The sequence below is a fragment of the Podarcis tiliguerta genome (assembly GCF_965153285.1).
Source record: "Podarcis tiliguerta genome assembly, chromosome: 3".
NCBI lineage: Eukaryota > Metazoa > Chordata > Lepidosauria > Squamata > Lacertidae > Podarcis > Podarcis tiliguerta.
The window spans coordinates 105,207,125-105,230,017 of NC_139536.1; the positions used below are offsets into that span (position 1 = coordinate 105,207,125).

Consider the following 22,893-nt stretch of genomic DNA (forward strand, 5'->3'; position numbering starts at 1 on the left):
CTGCTTCAGCTTCTGCCTTTGATTCTGGACTACTCTCTGCCACAGACTCCCCCAGCTCACTAAGCCCAGTTACCCCTTCAGCTTCCGACAACTCCTCTTCTCAGTCTTCTCCCTCTTACAACTTATCGTCACCCCACCACCATTCCCTAGGCTCTGAACCCTGAGCCTTCTTCTCTTGGGGTTCCCCAGCTGATTGCCCCCACTATTCCTCTTCATCCAAGCAGTCCATGCCAATATGTGAATGAATCCTATTTCTTAAAGCTATGATAGCCTCTGCCGCATCTTGATTCTCGCAGGGATACTGATCCTTGGGGATTGCCTAGACCCCCTAGAAACTTGCCACAGCATGGCAGAGATTGGGGGCATCCAAATTTTGCAACACTGCGTTTTGCTTGTTTTGGATCCATGTCTTCACCGAGTGTGTTTGGGGCTGGTCTACTGCACTTTCAGTTTGGAAATAAAGTGGCCTTGCAATAACTTAAACACCCTCTGTTTGGCTATGAGCCAGGCTTACCAGGATTGGATGCATGGCCACTTCTGGAGAAAAGCAGTTTCCCCAACAGTCTGGCAACAAAGCTAAGCTATAAAGCATGGGCAGGCAACATGATACTCTCCATATGCTGTTGCTCTCTAGCTCCCATCAGTCCCAGGCAGCATGATCAATGGTCAGGGATAATGGGAGCTGTGGTCCACTGGAGGGCATTGTATGGGCAATCTATCTGGAAGATAAATTGTCTTTCGAGGAGTTAGTGATCTGACATGGTTACCCTTCCTGCCTCTGTTCCTTCCCCCTTCTTATCCCTTGCTAAATTCTTTGATGCCATGAGAAAAGCCTTTAGTGTCCTAATCAATTGTGAGGAAGTGATAGTGCTAGGTAACTTATTTGATGTTGGACATTGTTTTGAGAAAGTGAGGCATTGGGAGGGGGTGGCTAATGAATAATTCTGCACATAGCCACTAATGGCTGCACATAATCTGCACATAGCCAGTAATGAATGATCTGCAGGTAGCCAGTAATGAATGATCTACATATAGCCAGTAACGAATAATCTGCAAGAAGCCAGTAATGAATACTCTACACGTATCCATTAATGAATAATCTGCACATAAAGGTAAAGGTAAAGGGACCCCTGACCATTAGGTCCAGTCGTGACCGACTCTGGGGTTGCAGCGCTCATCTCACTTTATTGGCCGAGAGAGCTGGCGTACAGCTTCCGGGTCATGTGGCCAGCATGACTAAGCCGCTTCTGGCGAACCAGAGCAGTGCACGGAAACACGTTTACCTTCCCGCCAGAGCGGTACCTATTTATCTACTTGCATTTTGACCTGCTTTCGAACTGCTAGGTTGGCAGGAGCAGGGACCCAGCAACGGGAGCTCACCCCATCGCGGTGATTTGAACTGCCAACCTTCTGATCAGCAAGCCCTAGGCTCTGTGGTTTAACCCACAGTGCTACCCGCGTCCCAATCTGCACATAGTCACTCATGAATAATCTGCACATAGCCACTAATGAATGATTTGCACAAAGTCACTAATGAATAATCTGCACATAGCCAATAATGAATGATCTACACATAGCTACTAATGAATAATCTGCACATAGCCACTAATGAATGATCTGCATGTAGCCAGTCGGGCAAGCCACACAAGCTAGCTATGTCTAAATTGGATGGTTTGGGGCCGAGTTAAGGAGAAGCTCATGCACAGATCAATTGGTCATGGGGCCGTGCCAACTGAGTCACTTTACCGCTTCTTGAGGGCTTCCCAGTGGCAGAATGAAGCACTTGCTTGGTATGTACATATTGCTTGCTGTTTAGAAGGAAATCTTTAATCTTCTCACTCACATGTTTTGTATTGCTTCTGAATCTCATTTTAAAAGAAGCACCTTGCATTTGGCAAGACATCTCCTGGCGCACTCTAGGGGAGATTCCACGGAGGTGGCGAGAAGCCCAGGGTAGCAGCATCTCCCTCTCTCTTTCTACCCTCACAAGAGGGAGAACTGAAATATCCTAGGGCTGCAGGAACGCCACAGTTCTGCAGGGCAGGGCTATTTTCTCTGCTCGCCTCAAACACAAAATTTCAGGCTGCTTGCTCAGAATCACCTGGGCCACCTGATCAGCACAGAATCCCTTTTGTTTCCTGATGGGTGGGAAATAACAAGGTATGGGCAGCAAAGAGCTAACAAAAAAACAGATTAAGAAAAAAGCCTTCAGAGGGTCTATAATTTTTAATATTTTTAAACTAGCTACAAAATGTCAATCACGTCACAAACTGACAGGAGACAGAAGGAATTTCATAGTACATGCGGCAACTATATTTAATCTCACAGTTTTATCTAGATTTTCATTCATGTAGGTTATTTTTTGTTTTTTGTTTTTTTTTAATTAATAACAGCTACTAAACATCGCAGTGATTTTGGTGTGCATAGCTCTAGGTAAGCAAACAGAGAACTCTACCAATAACAAACCACATTGGGGGAGGGGGAGAGAAATGGAAAGAGAGAGAGAGAGAGGAGAGAGAGAGAGAGGAGCTAGAAAGATAGAGAGAGAGCCTTATAAAAATTACATTTCTCTGCAACATTTCATATGATAGCCATTCCCTCCCCCCCCCGAAAAAAGACAGTCTTTGAAAGCAGCAGACAAACTATATATATTACACTTATTTCTTATTCGTTGATGCTTTTTTCTTCATTTTTAAATATATTTTTTTTGTCCTTGACAATAGTATCAGCCAAACATTTAATTTGCTGGCAATGGTTAAATGAGTGCCAAATCCATCTCTTTTTGAAATTAAAAGTAAGGGAAAAAAAGAAAAAGAGAAAAGAAAAGAAATGAACATGGCTCATAACTATATATATTTATATTTATAATATAATATATATATATATATATTGACAAGAAGAAATAAATGGCACTACTGCAAACTTGCTGGTATTATAACATAGTCCTGACAGTGTCCCAATACGGAGCATGCTAATTTTAATTTTTTTCTTTTTGTTGTTGTCGATGTTGCTACTGCCATGGAAAAGTCTCACTTAAGTTAAGGAGTCTAAAAGTCTATTTCTCATGCAATAAATGCATAAAATCACGTCACTTTTTTATTTATTAGTATTATTTCTTTTAGTGCAATGCTTGTTATAACTTATAGAATTCCACACTGTCTAATCAATGAACTCATAACGACCAATGGAGAGAGCGATGGAGAACCGAGAAAGAGAGAGAGAGAAAGAGAGAAAAACACCAAATTCTTAAGTGCTTAAACGACATGACACCCAAAGAAAATACTCTTGCGGGTGGCTCTGTGGAATGTTAACAGTTTTACAAGAACAATACTGTATAGTTAAAAGTTTAACAGCACGTTGAGCATTCCTACATTTGTTTGTCATTCAGCAGAAAACATCATAAAGTTGTTGTTGTTGTTTAAAAAAACCTCACCAACCAAAAACAGACAGACAGAAAGAAATGCGGGGAGAGGGAGGGGGGGAGGGAGAGGGCAATAGAAATCCAACAAATATATCGAACGTTGTCATGAGCTATAGCCATCGAATCAGTACTATATACAACCTTTGGAAAGGAAGAGATCTGGAAGATAATAATTTACAAGTATCATTTTTGGAAAGCTGACAACCTACACAGGACAACATTTACAACTGGGATATGGGCTGGGCTGGGAGAGCAGAAAGAGAAGGGTGGGGTGGTTGTTGTAGTGTGTATGTTCTTTTGATATGTGCATGTGTGCAAACCTAGTTGGTAAATACCATGAGAAAAAAGCATGAAAGTGCTGCCCTTGCGGACAGTGTTTAGAAGGAGAATCAGCACAGGGGCACATCTAACCGCTGCCCAGCATTTTTGTTGCACGTTGATTGGCCTCATCAATCCTGGTTTTGTTGGAAACAGCCTAGATGGGAGAAAGAGAGAGAGAGAGATGTAATTGTGGAATAGGTGCAACTGAGTTGGCTGAAGTTTATTCTGAGTAATATTCCAGTCCAGTCTACCTGGGGATGACCCAGGTTGCTTAGAGTGCTAAAAGTTCAGTGCTGGCGAGAAACGAACAAACCACCATCTTTATTTGCTTAGAGCAGCCTTTCTCAACCTTGGGTTCTGAGAAATTGTTGGGCTGCAACTATCATTCTTTTCCTTTTCCTTCTGTGATGGAACCCCTATTTGGGGACTTCCCTGGCTTTTTTCTGGCCCACGTAGGACCAGTCTGGATAGTTGGCCTTGGTGAAGATTTGACGTTTTCTCCCCCCAAACAGTTTTTGATCTGGGCTTCCACTGAAATGAGGCTGCATTTTAAGTAGCATTTTAATCTTATTTTAAGTTCTATTTTAATCAATTGTTTTTATACCTGATGTTAGCCGCCCTGAGCCGAGTCTTGGCCGGGGAGGGCAGAGTATAAAAATCAATCAATCAATCAATCAATCAATCATTTCTAGCTAGTATCATGGACGATTGGAGTTATGGTTCGAGAACATCTGGGAACCAAGATGAGAGAGGGTCTGGAAACGAACCCTTGTGAGGAACAGTTGAGGGAGCTGAGTATGTTTAGCCTGGTATAGAGGAGATTGAGAGGAGATGTGATAGCCATCTTGAAATATCTCAAGGGCTGTCACATGGAAGATGGAGCAAGCTTGTTTTCCCCTGCTCTGCTTCAAGTTACACGAACAGAGATTCCGACTAAACACCAGGAAGAACTTTCTGGCAGTAAGATGCTGTTTGACAGTGGAACAGGCTCCCTCAGAAGGCAGTGGACTTTCCTTCCTTGGAGGTTTTTAAGCAGAGGTTGGATCAGTCATGGATGCTTTACCTGAGATTCCTGCATTGCAGGGGTTTGGACTAGATGACCAACTCTACAATGCTATGATTCTTTGATTCTAGATACATGCAGAGTAGACAATAAAGCCAAATTCACATTCAGATGAGCTGAACTTTCCACTTACTGATAGCTACTGTGTGCATGTGTAAAAAGGTCTTCTGCAGTGATGAGGAGTTCCAGAACTTCAGGATAAAGCATGATGCATTTTATATTTGGATTGAAAGGGGCCGTTCCAGTTCCCTTAACAAATGGTACAGTTGGGCATTGAAAAGCTAACTTTGCTATACAGTGGTGCCTCGCAAGAATTTTGTCTTGCGAAGCAAGCCCATTAGCGGATTAGCACTATTAGCGGTTTAGCGGCTATTAGCGGCTATTAAAGGCTTAAGGGATTGCGGGTTAGCTGCTAAAAGGCTATTAGCAGCTTAGTGCCTTAGAAAAAGGGGGTGGGGAGTGGAAAAAAATCGCAGGAACTCACAAGACATTTTCGTCTTGCGAAGCAAGCCCATAGGAAATTCGTTTTGCGAAGCACCTCCAAAACGGAAAACCCTTTCGTCTAGCGGGTTTTCCGTCTTGTGAGGTATTCGTCTTGCGGGGCACCACTGTACTTATTCTCGAGTCCGGTGAGGATCTGTCACTATATTCAGTTACTGGATAAAGAAAATTACCTAGCTGCAGATTTCATTCCCTGAAGGTGTGCATTTATGGCAGTCTCAATCTTACATTTCTATCTTTTGCGCATGGTGAGATACCCATTTTTTTCTGATTTTATCTTTTGATACCTAGTCCTACACGCATTATGGAGGAATTATCTTTTGAGGCAACCAAAGACTTTGGGAAGGTTGGGAACTCTCCTTTATTGGAAGTTTCAAAGCAGATGTTGGATGGCCATCTGTCATGGATGTTTTAGTTGAGATTCCTGTCTCGTAGGAGGCTGAACTAGATGACCTCAGTGTCCCTTTCAAGTCTACAGTTCTATGATCTGGGAATTTAAGGTTGAGAAAGGCTGGCCTAGAGGTATCTATCTAGACCAGAAACAAATTGCATGCAAATGCCATGAGGCTTATGCCTTGAAGCCTTTATATACTGCTAAAAGGGAAGTCCCTGCACCCATCACTTTAGCATAGAAGCTAAATGCTTTGCCCCAAAAGGTAAAGGTACCCCTGACCATTAGGTCCAGTTGCGGATGACTCTGGGGTTACGTGCTCATCTCACTCTATAGGCCGAAGGAGCTGGTGTTTGTCCATAGACAGCTTCCAGGTCATGTGGCCAGCATGACTAAGCCGCTTCTGGCGAAACCAGAGCAGCGCACGGAAACGCTGTTTACCTTCCCGCCAGAGCGGTACCTATTTATCTACTTGCACTTTGACGTGCTTTTGAACTGCTAGGTGGGCAGGAGCTGGGACTGAACAACAGGAGCTCACCCCGTCGCGGGGATTTGAACCGCCGACCTTCTGATCGGCAAGCCCTAGGCTCTGTGGTTTAGACCACAGTGCCACCTGCATCCCTACAACCCCTACAACCCCACAAACTGGAGGGGAAATTAAACACACTCTTAGTTTTTATCCCAACATTTTGAACCAGAAAAAAAAACTTATTATCATGCTCAGAACTAGGAATATAGGGTACGAACAGCAGGCCAGCTCTTACCTTCTCCATGATCCTGTCAATTTGGCGGTTCTGTGTGTCAATCTCATTGCCCATATCCAGGGCCATATGACGGAGATTTCCAATGATGCCACTGACTTGTTCCAGATTTTCATCCATCTCACCTTCTCGGGCATCATTTGTTACCCTGTCAAGTAGTAAGGAGTAAAGGTGATCTGAACTGTATCATAAAGCTACATATTCATCCCAAACTGCTGGACTTCTTTGCCTTTTCAGAGCAATGCACTTGATCGCTTCTTACTGTCAGAAAGTCATGAAACAGGTGCTCATTTCTAAGCCACGCAGGAAAGATTTTATCCTAAAGTATGGTATATACATCCTTAAAAGACTGAGATAGTATTTTGCCACGTTACCCGAAGCATTCGTAAGGATGACGGTACGTAACCCAAGTTCCACTGTACTCTTTTAGTACAGTACAGTGGTACCTCTGGTTATATACTTAATTCCTTCCAGAGGTCTGTTCTTAACCTGACACTGTTCTTAACCTGAAGCACCACTTTAGTTAATGGGGCTTCCCGCTGCTGCCGCACCGCCGTCACACAATTTCTGTTCTCATCCTGAAGCAAAGTTCTTAACCCGAGGTACTGTTTCTGGGTTAGTGGAGTCTGTAACCTGAAGTGTATGTAACCTGAAGTGTATGTAACCTGAAGTGTATGTAACCTGAAGCATATGTAACCCGAGGTACCACTGTACTCTTTTACCCTTTTACAAGTCCACCAACCTGTGGGCCAATCTGAAGTTTTTTCAGAACCCCTCCCACATAGGACATAGGATGTCAGTGGAAATTTACAAAAGACTCGGACTCATTTGACTTGGATGTTGTCAACTTGGAGAATAAACAACAGTACAGCATCACCACAAACCCTCTCCGTAGGACCATATGGTCTGAATGTGCCAGTTACAGGAAAGAAAGAGGGGTAAGAATGGGTAAAAATAAGATTCCCAGAACAAGCCTCACCTGCGGATAAATCCACCGCTGATAGCCATCTGTTCTCGCTCATCCACAACGCGTGCCGGCTGGCTGGCTACAACCCCATCTTGATTATTCCCCCAGGCTTTTTTATAAGCATCACTCGATTTAAGCCTATGCAAAAAGAGACGGTGAGTAACGAAGCAGAAACTGGGCGGAAGCAACTGCAAGAAATGCGACGATTGTTATTTCTTCAAGCTAAGAGCCGAGTCAAGCAAATGAGCATTTCATACAAGGGGGTGGGACGGGACAGTCTGGTATACCGATATATCATACAACTGAACAAAAGGATTGATTTCATTTTCATCGTTTTGCTGCCACAACGACTGCGATGTTTAGAAATTTCATTTCCAATCAAGTCGCCTGCGATTGCCAAGCCAGCAAGAATTTGGGCTTGCGTTTTTGTTGTTGTTTTGTTTTAAAAAATTTTAAAAAATGAAACACAACTAGAAAACCTGTATTTCATGATACATGGGATATTTGGACATATGACACAGAGAACATACGGCCGTACAGACATGAAGACAGAAACCACAGAGGGTAGTGTGTACATCACAGCGACAGATTAAGATTAAAAGACACACAGATCTGGTCTCTTTTAAACACAAAACCATGGCCAACTTGCTTTTTTATGTGTGGCACAATAAACCTCTGTATCCGCCAAACTTTTCAGTGATTTCCAGTGAAATCAATCTTGGCTTGTTTGCCTTCTGGGGTCATATATGGCAATTTAGATTAGATATTTTCATAATATATCGGTACTTGGAAAGAATATACATCCAGAGTTGATGTACAAACCTTTGTCCACAGAGACAAAAAGTAAAATTAGGCCATAGTGGGATGAGTGCGGGAAAAATAAAGAAACAGATAAATAACTATAATACAAGCATGTGTAGCAGTTGAGCATCAGAAAGGGAAATTCTTCTAGATATAATTTTTTTTCATGCACCAGCTACAGGCATGAATAAGAAAGTGAAGCATTCTCCGTAAAGCACAGCTAACCCCAGTGGTTCAAACATTCTCTTAATGCACTAGCAGTAACAGCCTACGCAGCGAGTGGGACACAGGCAAAGGTGGATCTTCAGCTATGTTGCAAATCTTAAAACCTTCAGCCCTGGAAAGCCATGTCTTGGAGAGCCACGTTGCGAATTCAATTGCACAGGGCAACCGAGGAGCCATCTTTGACTGAGTCGCCACGGAGAAGTTAAAATCCAGGCATACCAGGAGGCGACAGATAATATTAGCATGCGCAGCATTCGTTTGGGTTGTTTCAGAACAAAAGCTATCCGAGATTACGTGATGGAAGCTCATTGTCAGAATTATCTCCCTTTCAGGAAGTCTCTCTTGGGGGTTTAAACCAAAGGCAGCGATTACTTTTATTAATGAGGTATGTACAAGTCTGTGTTTTAAATATGAAGCTCTCCTATCTGAGGGAAGAAAGGAGAAGATTAAAATTTGGAGTGCCGTTAGTAAGTAATGTCCAGTATTGCTACTTCATAATAGCGGCACGTATGATCTGAACACTGTTCAATGTTTTCCATTTGGCCATAGATTTCAAACAATGTGCTAATCAACAATACTTTTAATGAGCGCTGTATTTTAGAAATTGCATGAAGAAAGATGTTTCAGTTGGGTACTTTTGGAGACTGAGTGGGCTAAATGAAGAATCCTTACTACAGTCAAACCTCAGTTCTCAAAGGGCTCCGTTTTTTAACGTTTTGGCCGAAAACCAGGAAGTAACTGCTCCGGTTTTTGAACGATTTTCAGAAGCCGAACGGGCTACATGGCTTCTGTTTTGAGTTTCCCTATTGTATTGAGGCTTCCACTTTCAGTTGTCGAATGTTTCAAAAGTCTAATCCAGAACAGATTACGTTTGACAACCAGGGTTTGACTGTAGTTCCATAAACCACCATTGGATTTAATAGCACAAACATACACTTGCTGACCCAGGTGTTAGTTTCATTGCCCTCAATGTCAACACAGGAATTAATCCCATTGAACTCAGTGGGTCTTCTTTATGAGTAGACATGCATAGGACTGCATTGTTAAATTAGAAGTAAGTTACATTAAAATCAAGAGGCCTGACTTCTGAATAAATATAGTTAGGGTTGTGCAGTCCAGCTGAAATCCTAGGGATATTTGGTAGTAAGGCCCATAAAACTCATTAGGGTGTGCTTCTGAATAACCATACAGATGAACAGGCTGCATACTAGCAGGGACTGTTAGAAGAAGTTGCTTGATAAGCAATCCAGAAATTTTGTGTTGTATGCTATCTTTTTGGCTTTGACTTGATTTTATCTGTTTGGGTTTTGTCTTGTTAAATCTCTTTGAGACTCTTTTGGTATAAAGTGGCTAACAAATGTTAATAATAATAATAATAATAATAATGCATGATTGAACAGTCCTACCAGCCTGAATGCTAGTTGGATTTTGATAGTTCAGGTGCCTTTTTTTAGCACAGTAATTGACCCTTGAGATTAGAATTTCCTTTAGATTGTCAGGTGTACTTAGGACAATAGACTCTTTCCCCCTTTCAATACACACACACACACTTTACCCACTGGTTGACTCTCTTATCTATGCAAAAGGGTAGCCAGCATAAAGTTCAGCCATCCAAACTTTTTACTGCCATTGCAGATTTTGTCATCTCCTGTTTCAATATTCTCTTTAAGTTCTGCAAGGGCTCTGGCTGGTTTTTGCTGCTTGCTTTGAAGGACTGATCCAGCCTTGCACATCAGAACAAGAAACATACCTTCCCAGAAATATTTGGCAATTTATTCACCCAGAGGAATTATTATTCACCCCAGGTGAGTAGGCGAATACCCTACTGTAAAGCTGGACTAATGAAATGCTGAAACAGAAGATTACAAACACACTTGAACACAGTCACTCGCTGACATACACACCATTTGGGGCGGCCCTACTTATTAATGTATTTTTAGTAATTCCTTCATGCAGTGTCAGTGCATACTAAGTCTGCTATCCATCAGAAAGCCTGTTCTTTCACGTCTACTGCCTCCCTCCAAAGTCCAGACATCACATTTTTTAATGCTGCATTTTCATTTTGTGACAATAACATGCAAGCAAACCCAGCACATTTCAACATTTCTGCTTGGTGTACACTACCCAATTGGGGAACGACAATTAGCAAAATGGGTCTAGTTTTCCTGCCCATATATATAAATAAATTTAAAAACTCCCCATTTCTTGGGATCAGACAAGAAACTACGGCACGTCTCCAGACCTTGCAAAGAGAGATTAACTGATTAAATAGGATGTTGGTATTGTTTTTGGTTCGAAATGGTCATTTTCTGCAATTTTGGAGCACAGCTCATGGTCAAGAAAGCATTCCCTTTAAAGCTTGAGAACGAGAGAGAAAAGTCAGTATTCTGCGATAGCGCCATAATTTTTTGAAGCTTAGGTTATTACGACATAGTACACACTCTGTAAAATGTTGAAATCTTCATCATTTAAAAGTGTCCACAGTGAAGGTTTCAGTGTGGTATGCCTGATTTTAAATGCAGCTACGGTGATCTCACTGTTTTGCCAAAGATTCCCAAACATTAAACCCATAAGCCACTCGTGAACTCTGAGATGATGGCAAGTGGCTCTCAAATAGCTAACAAAGCCACCATGATCCCGACCTCGTCTAGTTCCCATGTCACACCAGTGACCATCCATGGAGGGGAAGGGCAATGTGCGACTTCTTCTCCACTGGGACTGATGTGAAGCCACAACCCCCCCGTGTCAACATTCAAGTTTCCAGGTAACTGCTTTTGGGAATAAATGGTTGGATCCATAGCGCTTGGGAATTTGGATGCTGACAGTGGGGAGAAGAGGAGGAACCTGGGAGGTTTTTATTTTTTATTTTCATAAAAGCAGGGCAAGAGTGGTTTGTCGGTCCCTAAAATTTGGGAACCTCTGGTCTCCGTTATGAGATGAACGCATTGGAACCAGAATTGTTCTCTCTGCATGCCACATGCTCATCCTGCCCAGGTGCCTTAAGCAAGGATGAGCATCACAAGGCTTGCTAGCTTGCGATCAGCCTTGGGTGCTCAAAATTTCAGGCAGGCAGGCAGGCAGGCAGGCAGGCAACACCTACTTGTTGCATGGACAGGCACAAAGACCACAGAATTTTCCTAGGTCCGTCAAATTCTTTTCTGCTTCTTTCATGTCCTTATTGATTTGGTCCATTCCCTCTTCGATGCGCTCCAGTTGTTCTGATTAAACACAAGTATTTTATCCCCACAGTATGAAGCAGATGGAAAGGGACAAAGAAAAGAAAAAAAGACAAAAAAGAAAAGAAAACTTCAGACATTCACTCATGACAAAGAACTGGACATCACAGAGCAGAGCTGGTACCCAGTACCTACTTGTTACAAGGACATATGAAAAGGCCACAGCATTTCCCTAAATCTTTTAAATTTTTCTCGGCCTCCTTCATGTCTTGGTTGATATGGTTCATGCCCTCTTCGACTCGATCAAGTTGCTCTGGTCAGGACAAAGGGATGACAGTATGGAATGAATTGTACTTTTGTTTCGTTTCGCGGTTGCAGCTGTTTGTCTTCAACAGAACATGAACAAATGACGGATGGAGGAACTGAATCGTGATGGGGGCATTTCAATGCATTAATTGCAAATGATGCATTGGAGCAAAGATGGAAGCAAACCTAGAGGCTGAAGAGTGACGCCCTTTGCTAATATGGTAAAGCACACGCACATTCACATACAATGAAAATAAAAAATAAAATGAGATCTAGTCATTTGAGCAAAATGTAAACGTGGATGTACTACCAAATACCTCAGTATCCAGAAACATAATACTATACATCTAGATACTAAGACATCAATGGCATCCAAGAGAAAGAAAGAAATGGGGTTATTACCTTGTATGTATGTACATTAATTACAAAAAAAAACCTCCAACACAATTTAAGTGGTGGCCTTCCATGGAAAATATCTACAGTACTTCCACTTATGAGTTTGATGGCGGTTGAAAATGTAATTGGTTTGACTTGAGAGTTGGTGGGAAAGCAGACAGTTAATAATGGCATTAAGAATGGATATGAGGAGTTGAGTTAAGATCCATGTCTAGATACAAACTTTTTCAAAGAATGAGGCTCTTCAGATCTGATTTTTTGGCCGTGGTCCATCTCTAAAGAAGAGAAGACCATGGGTCTTATTCCTCTGTCAGTGACAATGTTATACGTCAGGAGTAACCCCACTGCAGTAGGAGGAACTACAAGAATCAACAGACCTAGTTTGATGCCCAGGGAAGCAGTGAGAGGACTTCTATATGCTCCAAAGTAGCTTCAGAGCAGATGGACTACGTAAGGATACAAACTGTTGCATTTTCCTGTTCTTGACTAGAATAATTCCCTATTCTTGCTGCTTACCTCACTTTGCCATGACTTCCAGGACATGATTAGGCCAATGTAATTCCTTTTACTTCAATGGAGTTACACCTGTTTTTTCATCATAACAGTTTAACATAACTATCTGGTGTTATCACAGTGGGTTCACATGCAAACAATAAATGACTTTCATGAACACCCACAGCCTGGTGCTTACTTAGGGTAGCACAAATTGCACCCTCCATTTTCTCAAGTGGGAGACAGTGGTTCCATGCCACTATTATATCTACAGAAGCAAAAATAACCCACCCCAATGTAATGATATGCGCTGAGATTGCAAAAGCAACCACGCAGCACAATCTAAGCATGTGTAGAGTTGCCACCTTACTGAGAATAGGTGGTATTCAACTGTTTCACTCAAAGTAGACCCATTGAAATAAACGGCCCTAACTTAGGCATGGTCATGAATCTCAATGGGTCTACTGATTAAAACTTGGTCAGACACTACCCTCTTAGTCAATTGTTTCAACACCAGTGTAGACCAGATCACTTTACTGGCCCATCACAAGCTGGTTCTCCTTAAGAGAACAATCTGATTCAGAGCCCAGCTTTCAAACACAGTGTGGTAGCCAGTTATAGGAAATAAACATTTTAATCCAAGGAGGAAAAATCATCGCAGCTACTCAGGGAAAAGAAATGAAATGTTAGAATCCTGAAGCAAGTTCTATTCTCATTTTCTGCATTGGAACGAAAATATAGATGCATGTTTCAACAGATTAGTAGAAGAAAAGAAGAAATCAATTCACAAACAACAAATACAAGGCTGGTTCCTGAAGTTAAAGAGAAGAGAGAGAGAAAAGAATGGTTTGCATACTGTTTCGGAAAGCATTAATTGGATAGATTTGCACCAATAGCCTTACGGAACCAAATTCCTCCCTCATTCCTAAGCAAGATTGAACATAGGGTCTTATGCATGCAGAGTACCTGTTGGTCTAGGCTACATAAACTAGGACAGGGGTAGCCCATGCGGTGATCCCCAGATGTTCTGGGTAACAACTGCCATCACTCCTGATCATTGGCCGTGCTGGCTGGCGTTGATGGGAGTGGTACTCTGCAGGGCACCATATTGTCTACTCCTGAACTAGGATGCACAGCTCATATCAGCCCCAAACCACACATCCAGCTTTTAGTGATTATGAGAGTTTGAGTCTGGAGGCCTTAACTATCCATGGAACAGAGGAAGATATGAGAACATAAGGAGAAAATTCCATCCATGTTCATTGCGGAGGAAATCAAGGCCCTTGAACTTTTACAAAGTCCTCCTCTGTACAATGATCACTGGCAGACTGGTTTGTGGGAGAGGGGACAATAGTACTTTGTGAATCCTATACTGTCGTACCTTGGATCTCAAATGCCTTGGCTCACAAGCAAATCGGCTCCCCAACAATCGAGACCCAGAAGTGAGTGTTCCAGTTTTTGAACATTCTTTTAGAAGCCCAACGTCTGACGGGGCTTCCATGGCTTCCGATTGGCTGCAGGAGCTTCCTGCAGCCAATCAGAAGCCGCGCTTTAGTTTCTGAATGTTTTGGAAGTTGAATGGACTTCCATAATGGATTCTGTTCGACTTCCAAGGTACGACTGTAATAAGGATTTTGTTGTAATTGTGCTGTTTATTCTTTTAGCTGTTTTGCCAATAGCGTAATTGGGACAGATTGCAATTGTCTTACTGACGATTTGCCAATCGTTCTTTATGATTTACATTGCATTTCCGATGTTCTGTTCTGTTACAGTTATTGCTTGCTTTCAAGCCGCTTTGCGATTCACATGAATGAAAAGCAGCATAGAAACATAATGAGTAAAATCAAATCGAAGTTTCAGGGTCCTGGTTTGAGAGCTTGTTGTGGAATGGGCGAGATAGCAAGAGAGGAAGAGTCAGGTACATCAGGGCAGAGTTTGCTTGCCACAAGGGCAGCTTTACATTGCTCTGCCCGTGCAAATCTTCCAGGAAGCCAGCTTAGTTAGCCGCAGGAAGATGACCTCAGTGTAGGGCAATGTTCAGGTGGCTTTGGAGTACAAGCAGCAGCTGGTCTGTTTCTATTTCAAGACTTGAGCAGCCGGCTAAGGGACAATTGCCAGGAGTAGAGAGAATGTGCAGGATGAACGCCTGATGCAACAGACAATTAATTTTGCCGCACAGAAAGATGAAGTGGCTCATGCATGCCTGGAAACCAGGCTCTCCTGCATGACTTCCATGTCCTTAATCACTTGCTGCATGCACACTTTAACATTATTCAATTACAAAGGCTAAGCTCTCTGTACATGCTCAGAGGCCTTTTGTTGTTTACTTTGTATGTTGTGGGGACGAGCCTAGGACTGAAAGTGTGTCCCAGAATTCAGCAAAACCAAGACCTGCTGCAAATTAAGACCTAGTAAACTCCAATTAACCCAAAGCGCTTGGACTTCATCCAGTTTTGACCCCTAATATAACTCAATGTAACACAGCCACAGTGACTGAATTATATGTTTTTGGAATGGGAAAGCTATGGCTGCAGTACCGAACACAGTTTTTACAGGGTAAAATCTATTGATTAGTGGGACTTACTTCTGAGTAAATGTGTTTAGGACAGCACTGCATATTATGCTCTCTCTAGCACAGCTACACTAGTGGCCAAAATTGTGGAAACCTTTTGGGAAAAGCGTATTTCCGAGGTTTGATGGCTCATAACACCTGATTGGCTCTCTTAAATACTCATGCTCATTGGCTACATTCACATGAAGGAAAGCTACTGCATATCAACCTAAGCAAGCTGTGCTTCTTTTTCTGGTTATTTGGCTATAACTTTTAATAGAATACAGATAATTGAACAAACTTTGTTGCATTACATTCTTCATTAAATTATCTTTCCATTGATATATAATTTTATGCTATTACTCTAAAAGAAAATGGTGTTAAGAGCCATCAAACCTCAGAATTACACTTTTCCCAAAAGGTTTCTACAATTTTGGCCACTAGTGTAGTCTTATCATTTTGGGCTTGGTTTTACTAACCATTGATAGGAAACCAAAGCATATAGAACTGAAACTGGATTTTTTTTTTTTTCACCTGGAGGAGAATTAGATACATGGGACATGCCAAAACGTCTCACGAAAACACACCCTTTAAATGTGCTTAATAACCCTTCTAATGTCGGATCGTGTCCTCCATCATGGAGGGCACGTGTTGTGGTGAGATCACCTAAACTGCCTCCCTGTTGTGGGGCAACATCCCAATGGTTGCCCCTCAGATGCTGGGCAGAAATTTGGCCTGTTGGGTTGTCTATTGGCTGTTGTTGTTTTGTCGTTTAGTCGTGTCCGACTCTTCGTGACCCCGTGGACCAGAGCACGCCAGGCATTCCTGTCTTCCACTGCCTCCCGCAGTTTGGTCAGACTCATGTTTGTAGCTTATCTATTGGCTACTGAGGGGCTATTTAAGCTGCTGCACGTTGCTGGGAGCTTTCTCTTTCCTGTGATGTGCATCGGATCACCCGCCCTCCCACCCTATATTTAGGGCTGTCCTTTGGCCTTGCTATGCCTGTCTAGGGGTCATCTGTTTTGGAGCAGGGGCCCGGTAGGAATTTTGCCATTTGGCTGATTGGCTGTTGCCATTTGGTTTTTGCCTACTGTGTAGCAAATGGTCACAACTTTGTAAGGTTGGCAGTTAGGCATTGGTTCAATGTTTTGTGGAGGGGAAGTGGTTGGCTGTGCCTGCCCCTCCATCACTGCTGCTAGGGAATTCTGCTAAAGGAATCCAGAGGCTCTCCTTGCTTTTGTCCGAACCCTGTCCAGGGGCTCGGGCCACACCAGAGCCCCTGGAAGCATCTGGGGTGAGCTGTGAGATGGAAGTCAGCTTCTTACTCGCCTTTCTCTTACTGACACATGGTGGTGCCCAGTGTCAGTCCTGTTCCTGCCACTGTGCAGGTTCATGTAATCTGCAACCAATGCCTAAGCAACCACTCACATGCTGTAATCAATAAAGCTGTGGCCAAAATGAATGCCAAAAACCTTAAACTAAAATCTGTGTCTACTGTGTCTTTATTTTGGGGGTGGTTTTGGGAGTCTTCACACGCAACTGAATTTCTCAAGATATCAGCAAGGGAACCAAGAGGCTTCATGGAGGTGCTTTGTGATTTGCCATGTGGGCTACACACTCAGCACGTCACATCACTGCACTGATGACCTCAAAGGCACTTGCTTTCTATACCAGAAATAAACCCTTGTTCTCCTATATAGTGCTTTCACTGAAGTTGACTCAGGAGGCTTCTGTCTTGCAAATCACTCACAGCATCAAAGCAAACAGGTGCCTTAAGAAAACCGGGCAGGGAGAAGGGGTATGGCACACAAAGGAATGTGATACTCTTTGTCATCTGCACGTTCCAATGATCCATATCAGAATCCTCTATATAACACCTAACAATCCTAAGTAACTTCTGCTGTCAGGGTCATCTGGGAAAAGATCACATGGCAAGGTTAACAAACGGTTTCATTAATCGGATCATCTGCCGAGGCATACATTGCTAAGGCACAAACGACAGGAGGGGTCCCCGAAGACAGCAGAGACACAGCTGCTCCAGCTGCACACAATAGGCAAATCACATTTTCCCCAAGTCACATTTATCCAACCTGCACAATGCTTTAAAAAAAAAAGTGATACAAATTTGGTTAAATAACATTGAAATTGGTGCGGTGATCACTTTCAAAATCTTTTCACCTGCCTCTGCAATATGGTTGCATGCTCTCTATATCCAGCTTTGCCCTTTAGGTCTCAATGCTCAATAGGAATTGAGTATCAAAATTACTTCTTACACCCAGAGTTTAGAGAATTTGATCCCCCAAGGAACCTGTACTTAGGAGTGAAATGGAGCTTCCATCAGTCAAACTGATTATGAACTACTAAGCACCCTTGCCTCGATTTAACTACTCTGGCGAGAGCTCTAGTGAACCAACAGCAAGGTGGATGTGCCCCATTCTGTTCAATGCTGTCCATGTTCCATGTGTGCAAAGGCTTATGTTTGTTGACATCGAAGATGATGGGGCAACCTCAGGTTCTGCAGAATTCTGTAGGCACACTGCGGACTTGTAGAGCTTTGGCTTACAGATCCTTTGTGTAGATAAGCATGGCCAAAATTGAACGGTTATAGTCTTCGAACCTCACACTCTAAAAAGCAGTGGGGTTATTTTGGAAATGTTGGGTTCAGGAATTCCTGTTGATTCCGATGGGTGCTGGGAAAAGACGTTTTCAACTTTCTGTCCCTGGTAACCAGGTTCGTACATGCATGCGTTACTGATACCTTTAAAAGATATCTACAGTTAATCATTCACTTCATTGAAAAGATGCTTTTGACTTCTTATGTTAGTTGGAAGCTGCCTGGGGTAACCTAGTCAGATGGGTGGGGCACAAATAATAAAATTATTATTATTATTATTATTATTATGTAAATGATCTGAACTTACCTCCTTGCTCATCCAACATAACCAAGGTCCTGATACCAGCATCTTTGCTCTACATTCCAGCAAGAATAAGAGGATGAAACGAAGAGACAGAGATAGAGAAAGAAAGAAATTAGTGGGAGAACAAGCAGTCCTAGATCTGGAAAAAATTAGAAGCTCAAAGATCAACAGTGAAAGGAATGGCAAGGGATAAGGGAATCAACAGGAACCCATCACATGAGAGATGATGAAGCTGTCAGTTGGTTTCTTTTAGTTTCTCATTTTTCCAGTCTTAAATTTACTTCTCCACATTTCCACATTTGCTTGCAATGTTTGTAAAAAAGAAGTCACCAGCATTTTAGTGAAAATTTATCCCAATATACAGATTTTAAAATGCAATTTTGCCTAATATAGACATTTTTTCTTCAATATTTCTATTTTCCCTAATATAATGCCTTTCTGCATGCTATTGTCACTAATATATGCATTTTAATGCACATTTTACCTTGGCATATGCATACTTGAACCCATTGCTCTGCTGGAGAACTCCATTACAAAATTCAGAAAAATGTGAATTTTGAGGGATTGCTGTGTTTTGGTTTGCATCTTGTTTTGGGGGAATGTGAATCAGGTAGGTTCGGCTTTAAATGCTAAGTGAATCTAATTCCTCAATTGCATCCATTAACACTGTGAAATACATGGAAGATTCTCTACCGCATTAGTATTCATTGCAATACTTGACAGTTTGAGAAGGAGCAAAAGGAAAAGCGAGGCTCGTCTTAAAAAAAACTGGATGTGTGAACCAAATTTTGGGGCTGGGGAGAAACAGTGATTTAAAATTTGTGAAATGGACCCCATGATTCAAGGTGAAATGGTCCATTTCCCTTCTTTGTTTTTTCAATTTTTTCCCACTCATTCTTCAGCATGTTTGTCTGGGAGTAATTTCCATTGAACTCAATTATTCTTACTTCTGATTACACATACATACATACATACATACATAGGTGTACTTTGTTAACCTCCAATGCCTCTCTATCCCCAAGCAGCATTTTTAAACCTTGGGGTCTGCTTTTGAATAAATCACCTTTAGCTTTATTGCAAGACATTGTTAAAAAAGAAGGAAAGAAACAGGGGAGTTTCCCCTGGTAGCTCAGGTTTTAAAAATAAGAGCTGCATGGAATAGCTCTGTGTGATATTAGATTTTTAACAAGTCACTGCCCTTTGTCTAGACTGCACCTCTCCAATAAAATGAGCTGTTGGAGGAATGATTCACCCATTCTGTCAAAGGTTGTCTTTTTCTGTAGCTGCCATCAGTGGCAGAGCTTCATGCTCCAGCACTGGGGGGGGGGGGGGTGGAGAGCAGGTGGGAGCAGGGATGCCGTGCATCCTGGGAGCGTGGAACACATCCTGGGGGCGTGGCATGCCACCTGTGGGGGCGTGGTGCCCAGCATGGGTGTGGGGGCAGCCGTGATGGCACCCCACTGGGATTGCACTACCAGGGGCAGTGTGCTCCCTCTGCACTCGTCTTCCTCTGCCAGTGGCTGCCATAATAATAATAATAATAATAATAATAATAATAATAATAATAATTATTATTATTATAATTATATAATTATAATAATTATATTATTATAATTATTATAATTATTATAATTATTATTATTATTATTATTATTATTATTTATTACAGTCAAAGACCAGTTCAGAGTGGCTGCCATATTTTATGGCGGTAGCTACTCTGAACTTCCTAAAATTCAAAATGCACCCCAGGATAGAAAACAAAATGGCAGCAGCTCTGATCCTCTTACTTCCCCCCAAAATCCTGACACCCTTGAAATTCAATGGAAACAGAACTGCTAGCACCAAGGTGGGCAAAACAGCTAAGAAACAGTTTATATCAAATATGTGCAATCCTTGGACTAATAGTATTTGTGACCTAGGCCTCATTTGGACAATATTCTCCTCTAGTCTCTCCTACAAATGATGGGGGAATAAGATCACATCTTCTCCCTTCTCCTACAGGGCATGACTATCCAGTAGGGTGTTCATGTGAGGCAGGGATGGAGAACTTCAGAATGTGGCCTTCAAGGGTTCTTTGTCTGGTTCTGCTCCAGGCCACACCCAGTCTATCTAGACCGCACCCCTCATTGGCACTGCTTTCCACCTTGGGTGTTTTTGCCTGGCTGCAATGTATTATTAAATTTTGGCAGTGCCTTTTGCTTGCCTGGGTGAAGGACAGAGAGTTGTGATGCATAAGCACACTCACCAAGTTAGGCTAGTCACTGAGGGTAAATATGGTAAAAAAAGTTAAAGTTAAAGGACCCTGGACAGTTAAGTCCAGTCAAATTTCCATTGAACTCAATTAGTCTGACCTGTAGGAGCACAGGATCAAAATCTTTGATTACTCATAACTCATGTAATGATGCTATTGTTGATGCGAGCAGCAATTTTGTCATGGAGTCAGTGGGTGATATTCTACAGGTAAAAAAAGGTAAAGGACCCCTGGACAGTTAAGTCCAGTCAAAGGCAACTATGGGGTTGCTGCGCTCATCTTGCTTTGAGGCCGAGGGAGCCAGCGTTTGTCCACAGACAGCTTTCTGGGTCATGTGGCCAGCATGACTGAAACGCTTCTGGTGCAACGGGACACCATGACGGAAACCAGAGCGCACGGAAATGCCATTTACCTTCCCACCTCAGTGGTACCTATTTATCTACTTGCACTGGTGTGATTTTGAACTGCTAGCTTGGCAGAAGCTGGGACAGAGCAACAGGAGCTCACCCTGTCAAGTGGGTTCGAACTGCCGACCTTCCGATCGGCAAGCCCAAGAGGCTCAGTGGTTTAGACCACAGCTCCACTCGTGTCACGACAAGGGTAAATAAATACAATATTAAAAAACCAGAAATCAAGATTAAGGTGAAGGAAGGCAGAGGCAGGAATGTGGACAAGACAAAGAATAGTCTCTGCTTGAGTGAGAACCGGAAACAGAATCTGAACCTTGGTTAGTGAATGCCACACATAGTTTGATGGAGAATGGCCCTCACAAATACCCACGCTGAGTCAAACAGGGATCAGGAGTGGAGGATTTCACTGAACAGTCTCTGTTGAGGGAGGCAGAATTTCCCCAAAAGTGGAGAGGCTGGGGGGAGCTCTCGGAAAATTTATGAGAAGATTCTCTGAGATGTTATGGTTTCAGTTTGGTGGGTCAAAAGTTGTCTAAGCAAAGAGAAAGGCTTGAATCCTAAGAAGCAAAGTGGCGGCACCTACTGTAGGTTCTGGCAAGATCTCACCGAAATCAGTGTTGATGGTGGCACTGCTTCTCTGCCACCGGTGGAGGCAGGGGGACAGTGGGGCACCCACAGGGGTACCACCTTGGGAGCTTCAGCCGCCCAAGGCAGCTGCTTCCCTCTGCCTCATAGGTGGGCCAGCCCTGCTAAGAAGAGCTGATGGATGGGGGATGGTAGAAGAGGACTTGTCCATCCCTTGTTCCCACCTGCTCATGGATATGAAAAGACCCTCCTGAACAGAATGGGCTGTGCAGCAAGAGATTGTGTGTGAGAAACCACTCCAAACACTTGTATGTCATCATGTCCCATAAGCACTCCTCAAGATCGAAAGGGAACATATCATGTCTGCTTGGAGGAACTGAGCACACAGTCTAAAAGCAGACAATTAAATAGATTTTATTTCATTTACTCTGGGGTAGCAACCTTGTTTTGATTGAGGTAGGAGAGACATTAAACTACTAGGACAGCCTGACATTGCCAACAGTTAGAAGACACTAAAAGGATGTGTCAGTTGCCTAAGGACACAGGAATGGCTGCAGAACCATTTCTTAGGCATGAGTTACAATTTATTTTCTCAGTCCTGCGCCTCCCAGCTGTACAAGGAACTCCTTATTTACCATTTGCGTGTGTTGACACCATCCTGTAGCCCAGCCTTAACCACCTAGGTGCTCTCCATATGGTTTGGACTACTATGTTTTGGAGTTGTAGTCCAAAAGATCTGGAGAGCATCAGGTTAAAGGCTGGTGTAGCCCAATGGCCCATTAAAATATGGAAAGGTAATCACTTGGAAGGCAACCATCTCCCTCTAGATGCCACCCACTCCTGCTCATTTCTTGACTCCTGCAAAAAAATGGAGCCCCTTTTTAGAGAACCTTCCCCCATCATAAAGAAACCTTTTCATTTCCACTGGGGCATGCGAACATGGGAAAAAATCTTTGCCATAATGTGTGCATTTGTGTGTGTGTGTGTGTTTCAAGAGAGTCATGACTTCAGAGGAAAAGGTGATGTGCAGCACTAATTAGGCATATAGGAAGATTTCTTACACTAATAATAATAATAATAATAATAATAATAATAATAATAATTTTTATTTATACCCTGCCCTCCACAGCCAAGGCTGGGCTCGGGGCGGCTAACAAGCAATAATAAAAACAAGTTGAATGAATACAACTTAAAAACAAGATTAAAATACATTAAAATATTGAAACATTAAAATATTAAAATGCAGCCTCATCACAGGAGGAGAAAAGAAAAAGAAAGAGGGGGAGGGAATCAAATTGGCTCCAAGCCAAAGGCCAGGTGGAACAACTCTGTCTTACAGGCCCTGCGGAAAGAAATC

General features: G+C 42.6%; 1 protein-coding gene across 2 annotated transcripts in view; it reads right to left on the minus strand.

Annotated features, from left to right (window-relative positions):
• Positions 1 to 2,211: 2,211 nt before the first annotated feature.
• The window catches only part of SNAP25 (synaptosome associated protein 25), a 76,082-nt gene continuing 55,400 nt past the window's right edge, over positions 2,212 to 22,893 (minus strand). Inside the window, exons 4-8 of one of the 2 annotated variants that reach the window (XM_083432020.1) lie at positions 18,294 to 18,342; positions 11,823 to 11,940; positions 7,438 to 7,563; positions 6,462 to 6,606; positions 2,212 to 3,896 (exon numbers count right to left, since the gene is read on the minus strand). In XM_083432020.1, coding sequence (XP_083288146.1) covers positions 3,828 to 3,896; positions 6,462 to 6,606; positions 7,438 to 7,563; positions 11,823 to 11,940; positions 18,294 to 18,342 — 507 coding nt within the window. In that variant the 3' untranslated portion in view covers positions 2,212 to 3,827. Of the gene's footprint in view, positions 3,897 to 6,461; positions 6,607 to 7,437; positions 7,564 to 11,551; positions 11,670 to 11,822; positions 11,941 to 18,293; positions 18,343 to 22,893 lie in introns of both variants that reach the window. The other variant, XM_083432019.1, reaches the window with a different exon arrangement.